This window comes from Haematobia irritans, chromosome 3, assembly GCF_050003625.1.
Source record: "Haematobia irritans isolate KBUSLIRL chromosome 3, ASM5000362v1, whole genome shotgun sequence".
Taxonomy (NCBI): Eukaryota; Metazoa; Arthropoda; class Insecta; order Diptera; family Muscidae; genus Haematobia; species Haematobia irritans.
In genome coordinates, this window is record NC_134399.1 from 60597173 (window position 1) to 60613551 (window position 16379).

The 16379-nt window shown below is 35.8% G+C and overlaps 2 protein-coding genes across 4 annotated transcripts; one reads left to right on the forward strand and one right to left on the reverse strand.

Annotated features, from left to right (window-relative positions):
* Positions 1-355: 355 nt before the first annotated feature.
* Positions 356-11636, forward strand: Usp7 (Ubiquitin-specific protease 7). 3 transcript variants are annotated; one of them, XM_075298860.1, is made up of 4 exons: positions 356-510; positions 1308-2828; positions 8083-9498; positions 10138-11636. In XM_075298860.1, exons 2-4 carry the CDS (start codon positions 1641-1643, stop codon positions 10882-10884), a joined length of 3351 nt encoding a protein of 1116 aa, XP_075154975.1. In that variant the 5' UTR covers positions 356-510; positions 1308-1640; the 3' UTR covers positions 10885-11636. The 3 variants fall into 3 exon arrangements, with proteins under 3 accessions (XP_075154975.1, XP_075154976.1, XP_075154977.1); XM_075298861.1 differs by having other exon boundaries at positions 364-521; XM_075298862.1 differs by lacking the exon at positions 356-510 and adding an exon at positions 923-1022.
* Positions 11637-14246: 2610 nt separating this feature from the next.
* Positions 14247-16241, reverse strand: Tango4 (transport and golgi organization 4). Its single transcript, XM_075298863.1, has 2 exons — positions 15698-16241; positions 14247-15642 (listed from the first exon to the last, which is right to left on the reverse strand). The coding sequence occupies exons 1-2, from the start codon at positions 15808-15810 to the stop codon at positions 14343-14345; spliced, it is 1413 nt and encodes a 470-aa protein (XP_075154978.1). The 5' UTR covers positions 15811-16241; the 3' UTR covers positions 14247-14342.
* Between the last annotated feature and the right edge of the window lie 138 nt (positions 16242-16379).

The window sequence follows — 16379 nt, forward strand, 5'->3', positions numbered from 1 at the left end:
TTGCACTCATGTGATACTTTTTTGTAGTAACTTGGCGTGGTACAACTTCTCAATAATGACGGCCCTTTCGCGACGATTTTGGGATATCGTATACGACTGTTTTCGACGTGGTGGTGATTATCAGAAGTGTCGTCAAATTCAAAAAATGTTGGCCAATAAAAATATTTTGAATGTCAAATTTTTTTTTAAATGTTACGTGTAATAACAATGGGTTCTTCACTGATTTTTTATTGCTAGAAGTGCAAACCGGTCTATATGTGTGAACGACCCCTTTATGACAGTAATGACATTTAAATTGGCATCACCGCGTTTTGATTATTAATTAGTTGGCCGTGGTGCGGTGAGTGGTAACGGTTGAACGCTTTTGAATTTGGTAGGCGCATAACTGGAAAACTGCTCCATATAGCATAGCAAAAACAAAAAGAACCTTAAATCGGAGATTAAAATGTAAATTATTGTGTAGAATTAAATCCGTCAACTGGAAAACTGTTCTATAGCTAAGAAACATATGTATGTAAATGGTAATTTGGTAACAAATAATTAGTTGAAAACAAAAAAGCCTTAATTGATACGTTGTTGCTATTACAATCCGATTAAGTAAAATATTGATGTACAAGAAGTTGTGCGCGTTTTTACATATGATATTTGTATATTTGTTCTATATTCTGTTCATTAGTTTATTGATTGATATATAGACGTCACGGGTTCAAAGACAAGATTGTTCCGGCATCTCTGGTGCCGCTGGCCTGGTGCAATTTTTTTGCATACATATATATATATATGTTAAGTTGTGTCGATTTTTGATAGTCTGTCGTCGGTATTTATGATTGCGTGTTTCGTCTTCGTCGAGATAAATTCGCATAGATAAATTTGCACAAGTCGAGATAAATTTGCAAGACCCAACACTCATATATTCAATTCATAATAGCGTACATTCACAATAGAGTAAACAAAACAATCGAAGAAAAAGCATACATTAATGACAAATGACAGTTTGTGCAAAGAATTGTGAATTTTGACAGGTAATAATGGAATGGTAACATAAAAAGCAAAAACACATTTTCTTTCGCATACATCATTATTATGGTTGTAGTTTGTAGACTTTCAACCGCACGAAGTTTTCCTGAAGAAAATTAATAAACAACTAACTCAATTGTCTTTTAAGTAACAAACATTTTTTTATCTGTATTTCCATATTTTCAACTCTATGGTCGATCATTTCTTTGGATCTTCTCCTGCGCCATCCATTTGTCATCGCTGTCACGGACAAATATCGACACCGACCAAAATTATTATTTTTTCCAAAGGTTGTCCGTCACAAAAAGAAAAAAACAACAAAAGAATAGCAATCAAAACAACGAGGTGGTGAGGAGGAAGGAAAAATCTACTATTGCTTATTCAGTCATTGAATGATACAAGGAAATTTTTAAGAAGAATAAGAAATAAATTGGAGTGACTCGGAGGATAATAAGCGCTTATCGAAAGGAAATAGTATGCTATACTTGTTTCGTATCGTGTACATTGAAGCTTAAAGTAGAACGCAATAAGTTTTTGCTACAAAAAAATCGCAACTGTATCACCAAGTGTCACGGAAGGAACGACGGTAACAAAGCAACCGCGTCATATAAGCACAAAAGAAGATGGAAATTGAACCGGATCAATCGATGGAAGCAATGGATATACAAGAAATCGATCCGTTACCTGGCGCTGAACTACAACATCAGCATCTTAACAAGCTCCACTTGCCCCCTTCGGCCGGCCAATTGCCAAATGAAAATGGCAATGTGCCGCCGCAACAGCTCTTAGCCGAGACGGGATCTCCCTATACTAACGAGCAGGAAATGACTGCTATAGAAGACGGACCTAAAGAAGATGAGTTTCGTTCCGAGGCGACATTCTCTTTTACCGTTGAGAAAATCATGCAAGTAAAATCACAAGTGTTATCTCCACCTGTCTATGTGCGCATGCTTCCATGGAAGATTATGGTTATACCCAATGATAGAGCATTGGGTTTCTTTCTTCAGTGCAATGGAGAAAATGAATCATCATCTTGGTCCTGTAATGCCATAGCGGAATTAAGGCTAAAAAGCCACAAGCCTGGCGCCAAACCATTTTCCCGCATGCGTATAAAGCACTTGTTCTTCGCAAAAGAAAATGACTACGGCTATTCGAACTTCATAACTTGGCAAGAACTCCAAGATCCCGAAAAGTATTTTATACACGATGGTGCAATTACTTTAGAAGTATTTGTGCATGCTGATGCGCCACACGGTGTATTGTGGGATTCGAAGAAACACACAGGTTGTGTTGGCCTTAAAAATCAGGGCGCAACTTGTTATATGAACTCACTACTTCAAACTCTCTATTTCACAAACCAGCTACGTAGCGCCGTCTACAAAATACCAACAGAAGCCGATGATAGCACAAAATCTGTAGGCCTTTCGCTACAACGCGTATTTCATGAATTACAGTTTAGTGATAAGCCAGTTGGTACGAAGAAGTTGACCAAATCTTTCGGTTGGGAGACGCTCGACTCATTCATGCAACATGATGTTCAGGAATTTCTTCGTGTTTTACTCGATAAACTAGAATCTAAAATGAAAGGTACTAACTTGGAGGGTACAATTCCTGGATTATTTGAGGGCAAAATGTCATCTTACATAAAGTGTAAGAATGTTGACTACAACAGCACACGCTATGAAACATTCTATGATATCCAATTGAATATTAAGGACAAAAAAGATATTTACGAATCATTTCAAGATTATATAACTCCAGAAACGTTGGATGGAGATAATAAGTACGATGCTGGTGTTCATGGTTTACAGGTGAGTGATATTGTGTTTTCGTGGAATATTTATTTATTAGTTTATTTATAAAAATAAAAAATTCTGAAAATAAATACATGTAAAGTGTGAGATACTAACTCACATTTTCATGAAGCTCCGTTAGTGTTCCGTCAACTAACGAACTTTTAAATCGTATTAGGAACTTAACTGCCAGTTAGGAACTTAACTGCCAACAATTTTTCACCTCGAACACTCGTTTACATACATTATAAATAAGACGTGCAAAATAAAGTTCATGTTAATTATTGAAAGTACATATAATATTTCGAAATATTGTTTTATTTTCGTTAAATACAATGTGTTCTAATCAACAAATGTAATAATAATGATACAAGAAACTATTTTTGTATAGAAAAAATATTAATGTAAAGAGATGGTCAAATTTGCCGCACGTCCCATGTTACACAAAAAAAAATTCACATCACCAGTTAAAGGTTAAAATTAACCTGAGAGAAGATTTTTGCTACTTACTTTCCGTTAACTGGAAGTTAAAGCCTAACGGAGCTACATAAAAATGGCCGTAACAATGTTTTCGACCTAAGTATAACTTTTAAATATAAAAAATGCAACAATAATTGTCAATATGCTCTGTGAGATATTTTTTTCGTCTCGACCTCATTCAGAGGAACGGATTCAATAAAAATTAGCAAAAAAATATATATTTCAACAATTGGAGGAAAATGTCAGTTTAATACCAATATTTAGAGAAATTGTCATTTAAGTGTTAGTTACGGACATTGCGATAGCACATAAATTGAAGTCAGTTATGTATTTATTATAGTTTCTGCAATTTTACTTTGCACTGGGTTTTGCAAGTCTCTTCGATTGTGATCCACATCTTTAATTTCCCCTAAAATATGTAAAATAGTTCATTGTATTGCTTACTCATCAGTTTTTCTCTTTATTATATCCTTTCCAGCGGAATATTTAATCATTTTTCTAAACGTTCATATTGCTGCATAAACAAAGTTAGGTTAATTTAAAGAGGTAGCCCGATTTGATTCAGACTCATTTAGACTATTCAGCCCATTGTGATACCACATTAACTAAACGTACTTATTACATATAGTTATTTCTAGTTTTTACCTTTGTACCCACTAGATTATTTTCTTCTCTTGAAGCAACCTGATTGTCCCAAAAAGATTGCTCCAGGTCCTTCAGTAATCTGCTCCAGGTCCTTCAGTAATCTGAAGCTTTATGCTACTAAAATTCGCTAACGTCTTACACAAATGCAGGATACACATACAAGAGGTGTTTAACTGATTCGAACCCCTTTATAGCAGATATGAAGAGTAATATCTGGCGTCTTGAAAACACTAGCATATCTAGTGTGCGGTTTATGTTTATATGGGGCCATATTTGCTTGGTGTCATTGCAATTTTCCCATCGGACATTTGTCATCAAAACAGCGTTCTCACCTAGTAAGTGCTACCTGCAAGCACTTACTAGGTGAGAACGCTGGCATATAAACAGATACTAGTTCCCCTGGAATATGTAAGGTAGTTTCTAGCCTTGCTAACTCACCCGCATCGCAGTTCACCGGTATGTTCCTGTGTCCAGGCATCCATATTGTGTGAATATTGTACTGCTCAGTCATTTTATTGAGAGGCCATTTTCGAGTTAAGAAACACAGAGTCCAAGGATTTTATTGCAGGTTGACTGCTGAGTATATATTAATGTCTACATTTGTTGGAACATTACTTCTCAGCCAATTTGTAACCTCTTTTATTGCTAATATTTCAGACTGAAAAACACTTCAGCGATTAGGCAATCGCTTCGCTATTCGAAGTTCCAGGTTTTTGGAATATATTCCGAAACCCATTTGTCCATAGAATTTGGAGCCATCGGTGTAGAAATCTATATAACATTTATTCCCCGGGGTCTGTGCACCACGCCTCACTATCGGGAATTAAAGATCCAAACTTGTAGAGTGTAATCCACTATGTTTGGCACATCTGGCATTGTTTCGAGGACCGAACAATGACCGTACCTTTTTCCCGATCACTGCGATTGCTCGCGCTGACTGTTTGGCCAGTATGTCTAAAGGCCAAGGATGCAGCATGACATTAAGGGAACCTGTTTCTGTCTTACTGAATCTGTCGATGAACTTTATCTAGACTAGTCGGCTGCTTAAGTGCCGACTTCCAGACCACAACACCATATATCATTATAGATCTAACCACTTCCGTGTACAGCCAATGCACAATTTTCGGGTTTAATCCCCACTTTTTTCCTATTGCCCTTTTGCACGAGTACAAAGCTACCATGGCTTTTCTCGCCCTTTCTTCAATATTAAGCTTAGAGTTCACCTTCCTCTCCAAAACAACCCCAAGGTATTTTTCACACTCACAAAAGGGAATTTCAATACCCCCTAAGGAGATGGGCTTAACCCTGGGAATTTTGCGTTATTTGCAGTACATCACTAGTTCTGTCTTTGCAGGATTTACCCCTAGACCATTTTCGCTCGGCCATTTCTCAGTCATCCGGAGGGCTCTCTGTGTGGATAGGTGGATAGCTGACTGCCATAGCACATCCGCTGCGTATGCCACCACTTTTACCTTTTCTTTTTCTAGGGAAACCAGAAGTTTGTTTATAGCAACATTTATTTATTTAATTTTATTTTCCAAAGAAGGTGTGATAGAACTCCTCCTGCATAAACAAAAACAAACTTTTTAAGCGCAAAGTCCGCATATCCGCTTCAATTCCACTTCCACTATTGACGATACATCCACGAACGTGAAATTTGGTGTTCTGAATTCCACGGTGTTTTCATATTTTCGAACTCACGATGGTGAAAATAAAAGCATGGTCGAACTACTCCTTGGGGAGTACGACTACCCCAAAAAATCTGGACCTGGTAAAATTCACAGTTCATTACGCAAGAGGATCACTTTTTTTTATAAAATTTTACTTTTACATTTAGTCATCCTGGTAGCTTTTCGATTGGAAATTTTTGGAGATCTGTGAAAGGTGGCTCAATTTTTTTTGCCTTGCCAATATCGACAAAAAACAACTCGCCTTTTGACTCAATCCGCTAATCGACCCAATTGTTGGCTTCCTTATAAGAACGAAAATGTTGATCATCCAGGTAATGCGTCATCGAATGGAAAGAGTGGTAATCAGAAGGAGTCATTTCTAGGCTATACGGCGGGTAGGGTAGGACTTCCCATTTGAGTGTTTCCATATATTATCACGCAATGCTCGACGCAAACACATTATTTAAGTCCGATAAAAAGCTCTTGCTATCGCTTAGCAGCTCATTATACACCACATCCATCTGGTCAGACCAAAATGCACATCATAATGTTCTTTCATGGAAGCATGACTGGGCTAACTATATGATATTTTTCCTTCGTATTGTCGTTGAGGATCTAGTTTTCATCAACAGTAACAATGCTATGCAAAAAAATCTTTATTGCCTTTGGAGCAGCTGTTCGCAAGCTTCAAATGGTTCCTTGTGGGCTCGGAACTTGACATATTGAGGCCAAAAAACACTACTTTTTTAACACTCCAGGCAAATGACACATCTTGATAATGAAAGGTACAGGTTATGACTAGAACAGTATTGAGGAAAAAATGCAGAGGAAATAGGCTACGGTTTTGTGCTAAGGCTGTCAAGCTTGGAGTGACCACGTCATGGTCTGGGGATAATTTTTGGCTAATGGGCTAGGTACACTGGATCGAATTAATTGTATAACGTATAGTTAGGTGTAAAAAATCAATCATGTTATGTAATGGGGAATGTCGTTACGTTAGACGTTTTGAAAGAATAACGACCTAAAACAAACGAAAAACCTTACTTCAAAGCTTGTAAAAACGCGGTTTGAGTGTTATGATATTACTAGGTCTAAAACCTTAGTTGTTAGTACCTTTATTTTTGTATTTATTTTCATAATTATACACTAAACCACATAGTGGTCAGGATCAAAGACAATAAACTTTAGGAAGATAGGAAATTGGCTTGCTTCATACCAAATGTTGCATTTGCCATGTTAGTTCCATACATGTTTGTAATTTTTTTATTTGTTTTTCGTTTTTATTTTTTAAACGAAAAACTTAATTTTCTTAATGAAACAATGTTAAATTTTAGGCAACAACAAAAAAATTAAATTTTCCCGTTTAAGGAAATTTATTTCGTACAATTAATTTCTTTTTATTTGCATTTTAATTCTATGTCAATACTTGTCCTATACGCGTTTGGTTCGGGTATGAAACTAACACGGTAAATGGTTTGATCTCCTCAGTAGCCAATTTCCTATCTTCCTAGAGTTTATTGTCTTTGGTCAGGATATAATAACTTTGATATCACAATGGACTGAATAGTCTAAGTGAGCCTGATACATCGGGCTGCCACCTAACCTACTCAAGTTTCAAATTTGTATGTATTATCCGATCGTATTTAGACTTGCGTGTAACACTTTCATAATAATATTGCCCGATTTTCCAGAATTTTCATTAGTACCCACATTAATTGAGCGATTTCTTCTTTTTTAATAATGGACTCAATATTAGTTATACTCGTGCCAAACTCCCATAGAAATGTACCCCTGAATGTTGTTAAATATGCAAATGCGGTTTATCGCTCAAACCTATACCAATGTTAGCCCACAAATGCTTATGTTTATTACTTCAGTAGGGGTGGTTAAGGGTATGATATAGTCGGCCCAGCCCGACTTTCTACTTTACTTACTTGTTTATTACGATTTTAAATAAACTAATAATAACATTATAATAATAATGTTAGCCAATTGTGGATAAATATATTTATCTAAATAATATAAGAAATAGCGACTGTTTTTAATGCGGCGGTGAGTGCATGGAATAATATATTGCAGGATGCAATTGAACATTTGATAAGGTCCATGTCCCGACGATGCGTATGTAGCTGTTATTGAAAATAAAGGATTCCTATTTAGCTTCATAAAATGTTAAAACAAAATTAAATATATTTAATTATTTTTCTCATATATTAGTTACAGTGAACACAATATAAATAAATTAATAAATCGGAATATTGTAACACTCCTTTATTTCTTATGACAAAATATTGAAATGTTTATATTTTGTCCGCTGCGTATATTCTGAACTACGTCATCTTTGTTCTATCTCCTAATTGGAGCACCCAGTATGTATTGTATAATAATATAGAAAGGACACATATAAATATATTTTAATATTTTACAAGACAACTTCTCGCCATTCTAATGCTCAATTTTTTATTCACATTTTTCAGGAAGCCAATAAAGGCGTTCAATTCACATCATTCCCGCCTGTATTACATTTGCATTTAATGCGTTTCCAATATGATCCAGTCACGGATAGCTCAATCAAATACAATGACCGCTTCCAATTTTATGAACAAATTAATTTAGATCGCTTCCTGGAGAAGGAGGGGGAAACCAAAGCTGAATATATTTTGCATGCTGTTCTCGTACATTCGGGTGATAATCATGGTGGTCATTATGTTGTGTACATAAATCCAAAATGTGACGGCAAATGGCTCAAGTTCGATGACGATGTCGTCTGTACTTGCTGGAAGAACGAAGCTATCGATATGAACTATGGTGGTATGGATGAAGAGGTATCTTTCCATCCTAAATGCAGCAATGCCTACATGTTGGTTTACATACGCAAATCAGAAATTGATCGTGTACTCAGCGATATACCTGAACATGAAATTCCCAGTGAGCTAGTGGAGCGTTTGGATTTAGAGAAAAGGATTGAAATGGCAAAGCGTAAGGAACGCAGTGAAGCCAATTTGTACGTATCGATACATGTCATATTGGAGGAATACTTTGAGGCCCAACAGAAACGACGCCTCTTCGATTTGGATAAAGTACATCAGCGATTGTTCAAAATGAAACAAACCCAGACTATAGAGGAAATGATGGAACAATTTGTAAAGTCATTTTGTGTACCTAAAGAACGTATGCGGGTGTGGATAATGTGTGCCACACAAACCCAGAAATTCCTTTACTTTGATTTCAATCGAGAAAGTGCTCGTTCAATCGAGCAAATAGCTAGTTCACAAAAACCATGGGTTATTTTCCTTGAACTGGCATCTCCAGATAACATTGGTAGACCATTGCCGCAATTCGATCCCAAGAAAGAAGTTCTAATCTTCTTCAAGTATTATGACGCCCGTAATAAACGCCTCAATTATATTGGCTGTTCACAACAACCATTGGGTCGCTGTTTGAGTGAATTAATACCTGATGTTAATACACACTTGGGCTTTGACATCGATACCGAACTTACTGTCTTTGATGAATGCAATGATAGGAAAATAACCAATTTAGGTGAAACTTTAGAGACAGTGCTGTGTTTGAATCCCGACAATGCCGATCGTGGTTGCCCTCAAGGTTACATTTTGATATTTGAGAGAGAACACATTGATCCAAAGCTAGAATTACCAACTGTAATAGATTACTTCAGTGACTTAGTTTACCGAGTGGAAATCACATTTTGTGACAAGAGTAATCCAAATGAACCGGAAATTATTTTGGAACTTTCGAATCGTTACAACTATGATCAGATGGCTCAAGCTGTAGCCGAACGTTTGAATACGGATCCTAACAAACTACAATTCTTTACTTGTACTGGCAGCTACAAGGACCAACCAGGCACAGCTATTCAATATAACCAAAAAGTAAGTCAATATCATCTTTCGACAGCACATTGAATAAAAACCGTGTGAAATTTTATTTGTTTAGCATTAAACTATTATTTATTTAATCCATGCATTTGTAATACACAGCCACAAGAATTAGATTACTTATGTGTGAATTAGAACTGTATCTTTTAAGATACAACCACTAGTTTTGAAAAAAAAAAAAACAATGAAAAAATGTGGTATGCAGATGTTCTTTTTTACCATTTTGTATATTATAGATAGATTTTTGGAGGAATCGGTGTTCTTGTGCATTTAAACATATTTTTTTAGAAGTAACAGACTTTTTACTATTAAAAATTCAGTAATGACAAACAAGGATGTTTTATTTTTACCTTTTATTTGTACTATGTGTTTTGAGTGAGACAAATTCAACAATGCAAAGAAAAAATTTCAGGATTTTTTTTTAAGTTTAATTGAGTTTAAAAAAATATTTAATTAAAAATTTAAATCATTCAACAAATTTTTAATTGAAACAAAAATCAAAATTAATAGTATTAATTAATTAATTTTAATTGATACTACCATTTCTGTGATTGAAGACATTTCAATTATGATATAAAAAGATAACAAAAACAAATATCTAAATTCTTATTTGTACTCCTTTTACTTTTGTAGGGTTGTCTCAAGGATCTGTTAGCATTGGCTTCTACCAAACAAAGCAATCCCAAAAAGCTTTTCTATCAAAGACTGTCGCTGAGCATCCACGAACTTGACAATAAGAAGCAATTCAAATGCATTTGGGTTTCAAACGATCTGAAAGAGGAAAAGGAATTGGTGTTGTATCCAAATAAAAACGACACTGTCAAAGGTTTATTGGAAGAAGCGGCCAAAAAGATACAATTTTCGGAAAACAGTTCAAAGAAACTTCGTTTGCTTAAAGTAAATAGTCATAAAATCGTTATGGTTGTCAAGGAAGATATACCACTCGAAACTCTTCAAAAGAACACTGAACCCATAACACCTCAGAGTAATCAAAAAACGTTCCGTATTGAAGAAGTGCCTCTTGAAGATCTACAAATGGCTGAAAATGAAATGCTTATTCCAGTCGCCCACTACAGCAAAGAAATCTTCAGTCTATTTGGTGTTCCATTTTTGATTAAGGCGCGGCAAGGCGAGCCCTATGGAGCTTTAAAGCAACGTATACAGAAACGTTTGAATGTACCCGACAAGGAATGGGAGAATTATAAATTTGCTGTCATTGGCAATAATATGCCCGATGTGAACGATAATACTCCCATAGATTTGAACGTGTATCGCCCCTGGAATGGTAATACCACATTCTTTGGCCTCGATCACATTAACAAATCTCGTAAGCGAACATCATTGAACTTTTCTGAGAAGGCCATTAAGATTTATAATTAAAATATTAGCAAAACACATACACTTAGAGATCACTTACACAGAAACACACGTACACAACCATCCACTCCAAAAACTACAAGTACGCCAATCGAAACGTTCATGTTGCACTAATATAATACCATCATAGCCTTCATGGGAACGCCAGGATATGGATAAAAAGTTATACGGACCCATTGCATACGATGGAGCCAATAATGTTTTTTGTCTAATAGTAAGACGATACGATACGATAGCATCCAAAAAATCTACCCAAAAAGTTCATGAACGAATTACAATGTTGATCATTATTGAGTGTAGAAACTCGTCCATGAGCAGTAAACCTCAAAAAGCAAACAAAATAGGATCATAGAGCAGTCGCCACGAGTCATCATGAGTTAATTTAACAATCATATAATCAAATAAAAGCAAATTTCGAGATAACACATCAAATCTACAGAAATGAATACTTTTCAACAGAGATTTCACTTCGAAGCCACCTCATACATGTCGAGAATAACAGGAAGAACAGACAGGAAACAATAGACAGCAACACCATTCATCAGAGGATTGAAATGATACACACTTCTAAAGAGAAAAAACTAAGCGTTTGTTATTTATGTTTATTATGAAAAGAAAATTATATATTATAAATATGAAAAAATTGCAAAAAAACTAAAATTTAAAATCTGTCAACTGTAGTTAAGATATGCTTTCTCCAGCAAAAAAGAAATAACAAAAATTAACCTAAAAATTATAAATAACTCAAAACAGAATCATTTTATAAAAAATACTAATTTAAATATTTGCAATTGATCGGTAACGGTAAGAAATTCCTGATAGGTAATTGAACATAAACCCCAATTAATCTCAAAAGGTAAGAATATACACAGCAAATTTCTGGTCGAATGAATTCCACAATAAGTATTTCAACAAGGCAACACAATTCAAGTAGTTTCTTCATTATCCACTTTTCTATCAAATAAAACCGGACCATTGGAAATTGAATCAAAACAAATATGCATATAACCTTAATTAACCATATTCCAAACGAGTAAATTCGATGATCTTTCCAATATGTTCATACATGGTTAGATTAGGTTATAGAGGATGACACCAATCCATAGAAAAGGAATTGGTTTCCACTTGGACCATACTGGTTCATTGTTATTTCTCAGTTGTTTTTCTCTTATTCATCACCTATCTTTCTCCGCGAGGATCATATTTGTATTTTAAAACGAATTTTCTAGTACTTCCTTCCATAATGAAGACAAATATATTCTTCATAATGAATTTTTCTTCATATTCTTCAGATTACAGGAGTTTTTCGGGACCATACACAATCCAAAAATATCACCAGCCATTAAGCCAATACTTATCATGTGTTTTATGTCATATTAATGGTCTAAATCGTCTCTATGTGTCGCCATTAGAAATTCAGAGTTATTGCTCTTCTTGCGTCCCTTATCAACTTGGTTTGCTCGCGGCCTGTTGCCCAACGTCCTTTTCATAAATCATTATATTTGACATTGGCTGTGTAAATATATAAAGATAGCGGGGGAAACATCCTTCTTTAGCCATCACATCTGTGTCCTCACCCATTATTCCATAATGCAGCACAGAGTAATATTTATGCTGTTCAGTGAGGCCTCATCAACAGGAGTTCTGTATCATACCTCCACCGAACACAAAAAATGCAGGAAGTATCTCACAGTATAACTTAGCAGAGGTTGCCAAGCAACTGATTCACAATTTAATTCAGAATCAAAAACCTACTTTTCCAACTTGTTCGAAATTTGGAAAAGTCTACTTTTTAACTTACGTTTTTGCCATAAAAATATTTAATTCAAAGCCGACAAGTTAAATTTGAAGATTATTCACAGATGACTTCTACTTTTAGATTGTTTCACCAAAAGTAGATCATTTATGTATATAGACAATTTATGTATATTTTATTATAACTTGATGGGGACTGATCAATGCAAATGCAACCGAAGCCGATATTCGGCAAACAAACAAAACAAAAACGATAAAAGGCCCAAGGCTTAAATATTCTTTTAGAAATTACAGACTTTTTAGTATACAAAAATCAGCAGTTTGACAAAAAGTACTTTTTACGGAAAAAGACGTCCCGCAGAACTGAACAATTGTTTGCTGGCCACGCCTGTAAAGCGCTTAAATATGATTTTAAGGAGAATTCTTCGAATATTAAATTGTATTGCCGTTACGAGGAATAATAGACTCCATCATAGATTATGGAATATAGATAGATGATCCATCGGTGTCAAACGATGTTTGACAGTTCCGAAGATTAAGAATAAACGAAGAAAATAAGATCACGCTTACATTCTCTTTCGTTTTCCTTTTTGTAGTTTGCCAATTTTACACAAAAATTTTGTGACAAAATTGGAACGTTTTTGATACATCAGAGGATTTATAAATAAATTAATATATTAAAAGTTCATATTTGAACAAAAAATTGTGACCAAAACCGCAAAAATGCGAAATTTTATTTTTGAGCAGCATTGCTCTTTACGAACAACACAAAAGCAAATACCGGAAAACTAGTGTTTGGAACTGACTCTTTACGAAAAAATCAAAACGAAATGTCAGAAAATAAATTTTTGGAACTGATACATTTTTCCCGGAGAGAAGTGGATCATCTATCTATATTCTCCGTAATATATGAATCCATTTCATTCTATCAATTTTAATAGACATGGAGTCACGTTTTTTCCGTATGGAGAACTTTGAGCTTTTTGTTTTATTTGTACTGGGTGTTTTGACTGGGACAAATTCGATACTGGGGCAATTCAATATGAAGTAAATTTATAAACAAGCTTCGCCTTCAGTTAATCGACCTTTTGACGCCGAAGTCAGATTATCGATTTTTGGCCGAAATCGATGATTCGGTCGAGCTCTAGTGTCTACTTGTTATATTATCATATATATATGATAATATAGCAAACGTCTCGTATAAGTTATGACCGTATTTGGGAGATGGAAACTTTTCAGTACCAAGTTTGAGAGGTTTCACTGTACATCCATAGCTCACCACAATGTCAAGAGACAATTTTTCATTTAGAAAAAAATAGAACTATTCGGACCTCTCTGAAGTGGGAGGTTAATTTTAATGTTACAGTATAATCAACTTCTCACGAAAATTGTTAAAGGCTGTTAAAGGTTAGATTTACAATTACAGTGAATACTCTCTGAAGCGGACAACCACAGTCGCCTAAGTTTGCCCATATTTGGGAGGTGTCCATTTATGAGAAGTTAATTTTAATGTGGTAATATATCAAACGTCTCACCATAGTTGTCCACTTTAGAGAGGCGTCCGCTTCAGCGTATCGGAATGTCGATTTTCTATAGTGCAACCCGAATAATAACTGCCTTCACATTTTTTGTAAAAAAAAAATCTACAAAAATTTGAATTTATTGAAAATAATAAATCTGCATACATGAGACAATCGTGAAAAAACTTAAAATTTACGTCTTTTTAATATCTCCGGCCTCCAATTTACGGGATGTGATTCTTCTGTAGCCTCGTCATCTTCTTTGTAGATTTTAATCGTTTTATCGGCTTCGGCAGTTATTAACCGTGAACCGGATTGGTCAAAGCACATTGCGAAAATACCAGCTTCACTATCCATCGAGCCAGGCTGAACAGGTGCCTGGAAACGTTGAAAATTGTAACCTGTGCGCCAATCCCAGAAGAACATTGTACCATTGTCACCTCCAGACACCAAAACCCCATCCGGATTAACTGCCATACAATTTACAATAGCGTTGTGGCCGGATATATTTTGTACAAAGTTGCCCTCGGGACAGCGCCACTGTTTGATGTTATCGGGCGATGCAGACGCAAACATATACAATGTTGGATGCAAAACAACACTCCTTACGGACTTTTTGTGGTTTGTTAGAGTACATACGCTTTTACCCGCGGCCAAATCCCATAGTCGTACCGTTGAATCATGAGAGCCAGTGATAATTTGAGGATTGCTTGCCTGAGCTACAACACTGGCAACAGTATTAGTGTGGCCAGTCAATGTATGAATGTTGGCTTTAGTCCTCATATCCCATATGCGTGCTGTGGAATCGCGACCCGATGTCGCTAAAATGTCAATTGTGGGATGTAATGCCATTGAGTAGACGGCAGATAAATGACCATGGTAGTGCCGTATCACTTTATTGTATTCTAAATCCCAACATTTTACCTGACGATCTTCACCACAACTGAAGAGATACGGATGTTTGGCACTCACAGCTAAACCACGAACTGTACTTACGTGGCCAGTTAGGGATAGCTTCAATTTGCCGCTTGCCAAGTCCCAAATTTTAATGACACGATCACCAGCTCCAGTGGCGAACCATTCATTACCAGGCTCCACTGCTATACACCGTACCCATCCCAAGTGGCCAGATATAACGCGGGATAACTTCCAAGGTGCATGCCATGAGGGTTTTGGTATAGTAGGAGCTTTTTTTGGTATTAATTGAACATTACTGGCGCCTGTAGAACGCATACCAGGCGCCGAAACTAGTGAATTGCTCGGAGTTGTTTCTGTAGTTTTGTTGATCGCATCACTAAGAGCCAACTGATTGTCTCTGTTGTTTACTGAACCGTCAGTTATTGCAAGTAGTTGTTCGGGAGCTTGGAGAGCGCCAACAGCTCCTGTTCCACCACTGGCATGCTTTTTTGCTTGTTCTGCCTTGGCCACACGATCAAACACAAGCTTGTAACTATCTCGAGCCTTAATGGATTTTCGCTTTGCTTCCCTAGAACCAAAAAAACATGTATTATTTGGTAAATAAAAAGATATACACAATTTACAATTTTTCGTCTATTTCCGGTAGGTTTCCCTGATTTGAAACAAACATGTCGTGCGTTCTTTTAAGAGAACGGAAAATTAGGGTATGTACACTGTGACGTTGGACATCCTCCATTTTCGGTCTTCTTTACCAAGTAGTACTTTCTTAATATTGAACTAAAAATTGGATGAAAATACTTATTGTGGCAACACGAACTTGAATTTCTATCCTTGGATGGCTTTCTTATTTCGAGTCTCAATTGTAACAGAAATACACAGTAAGTGATGTCTAATGGAATACCATTATTTTTCTGGGAACTCTTGGAATAAAGATCCGGCGGCCACCAATGGATACAAATGTGTTTATTGCAGCTTCTTATTTTTTGTGTTTGTTACCATTCACCGAGTAGTGATGACAAAACACACAGTTGCATTAAGCTCAATCAGCTGATATGTTTATTCACTAGAGTTAAAATGTAAATCACATATAGATGTCTCTGCATATGTACTAAATGGAACTACCAGTTTTTTTTTAACAAAACCGTTGCTATACTGATTCACCGACGTTTATAAATCACACACAGATGTCTCTGAATGCGAACTAAAACTCAAGAATATGCTGTCAATATATCCATGAGAATACATGGCTGAAAGCTTGATAATATTTCGGATGTTCTTTTTACGTTCTACACACCCCAATTTCAA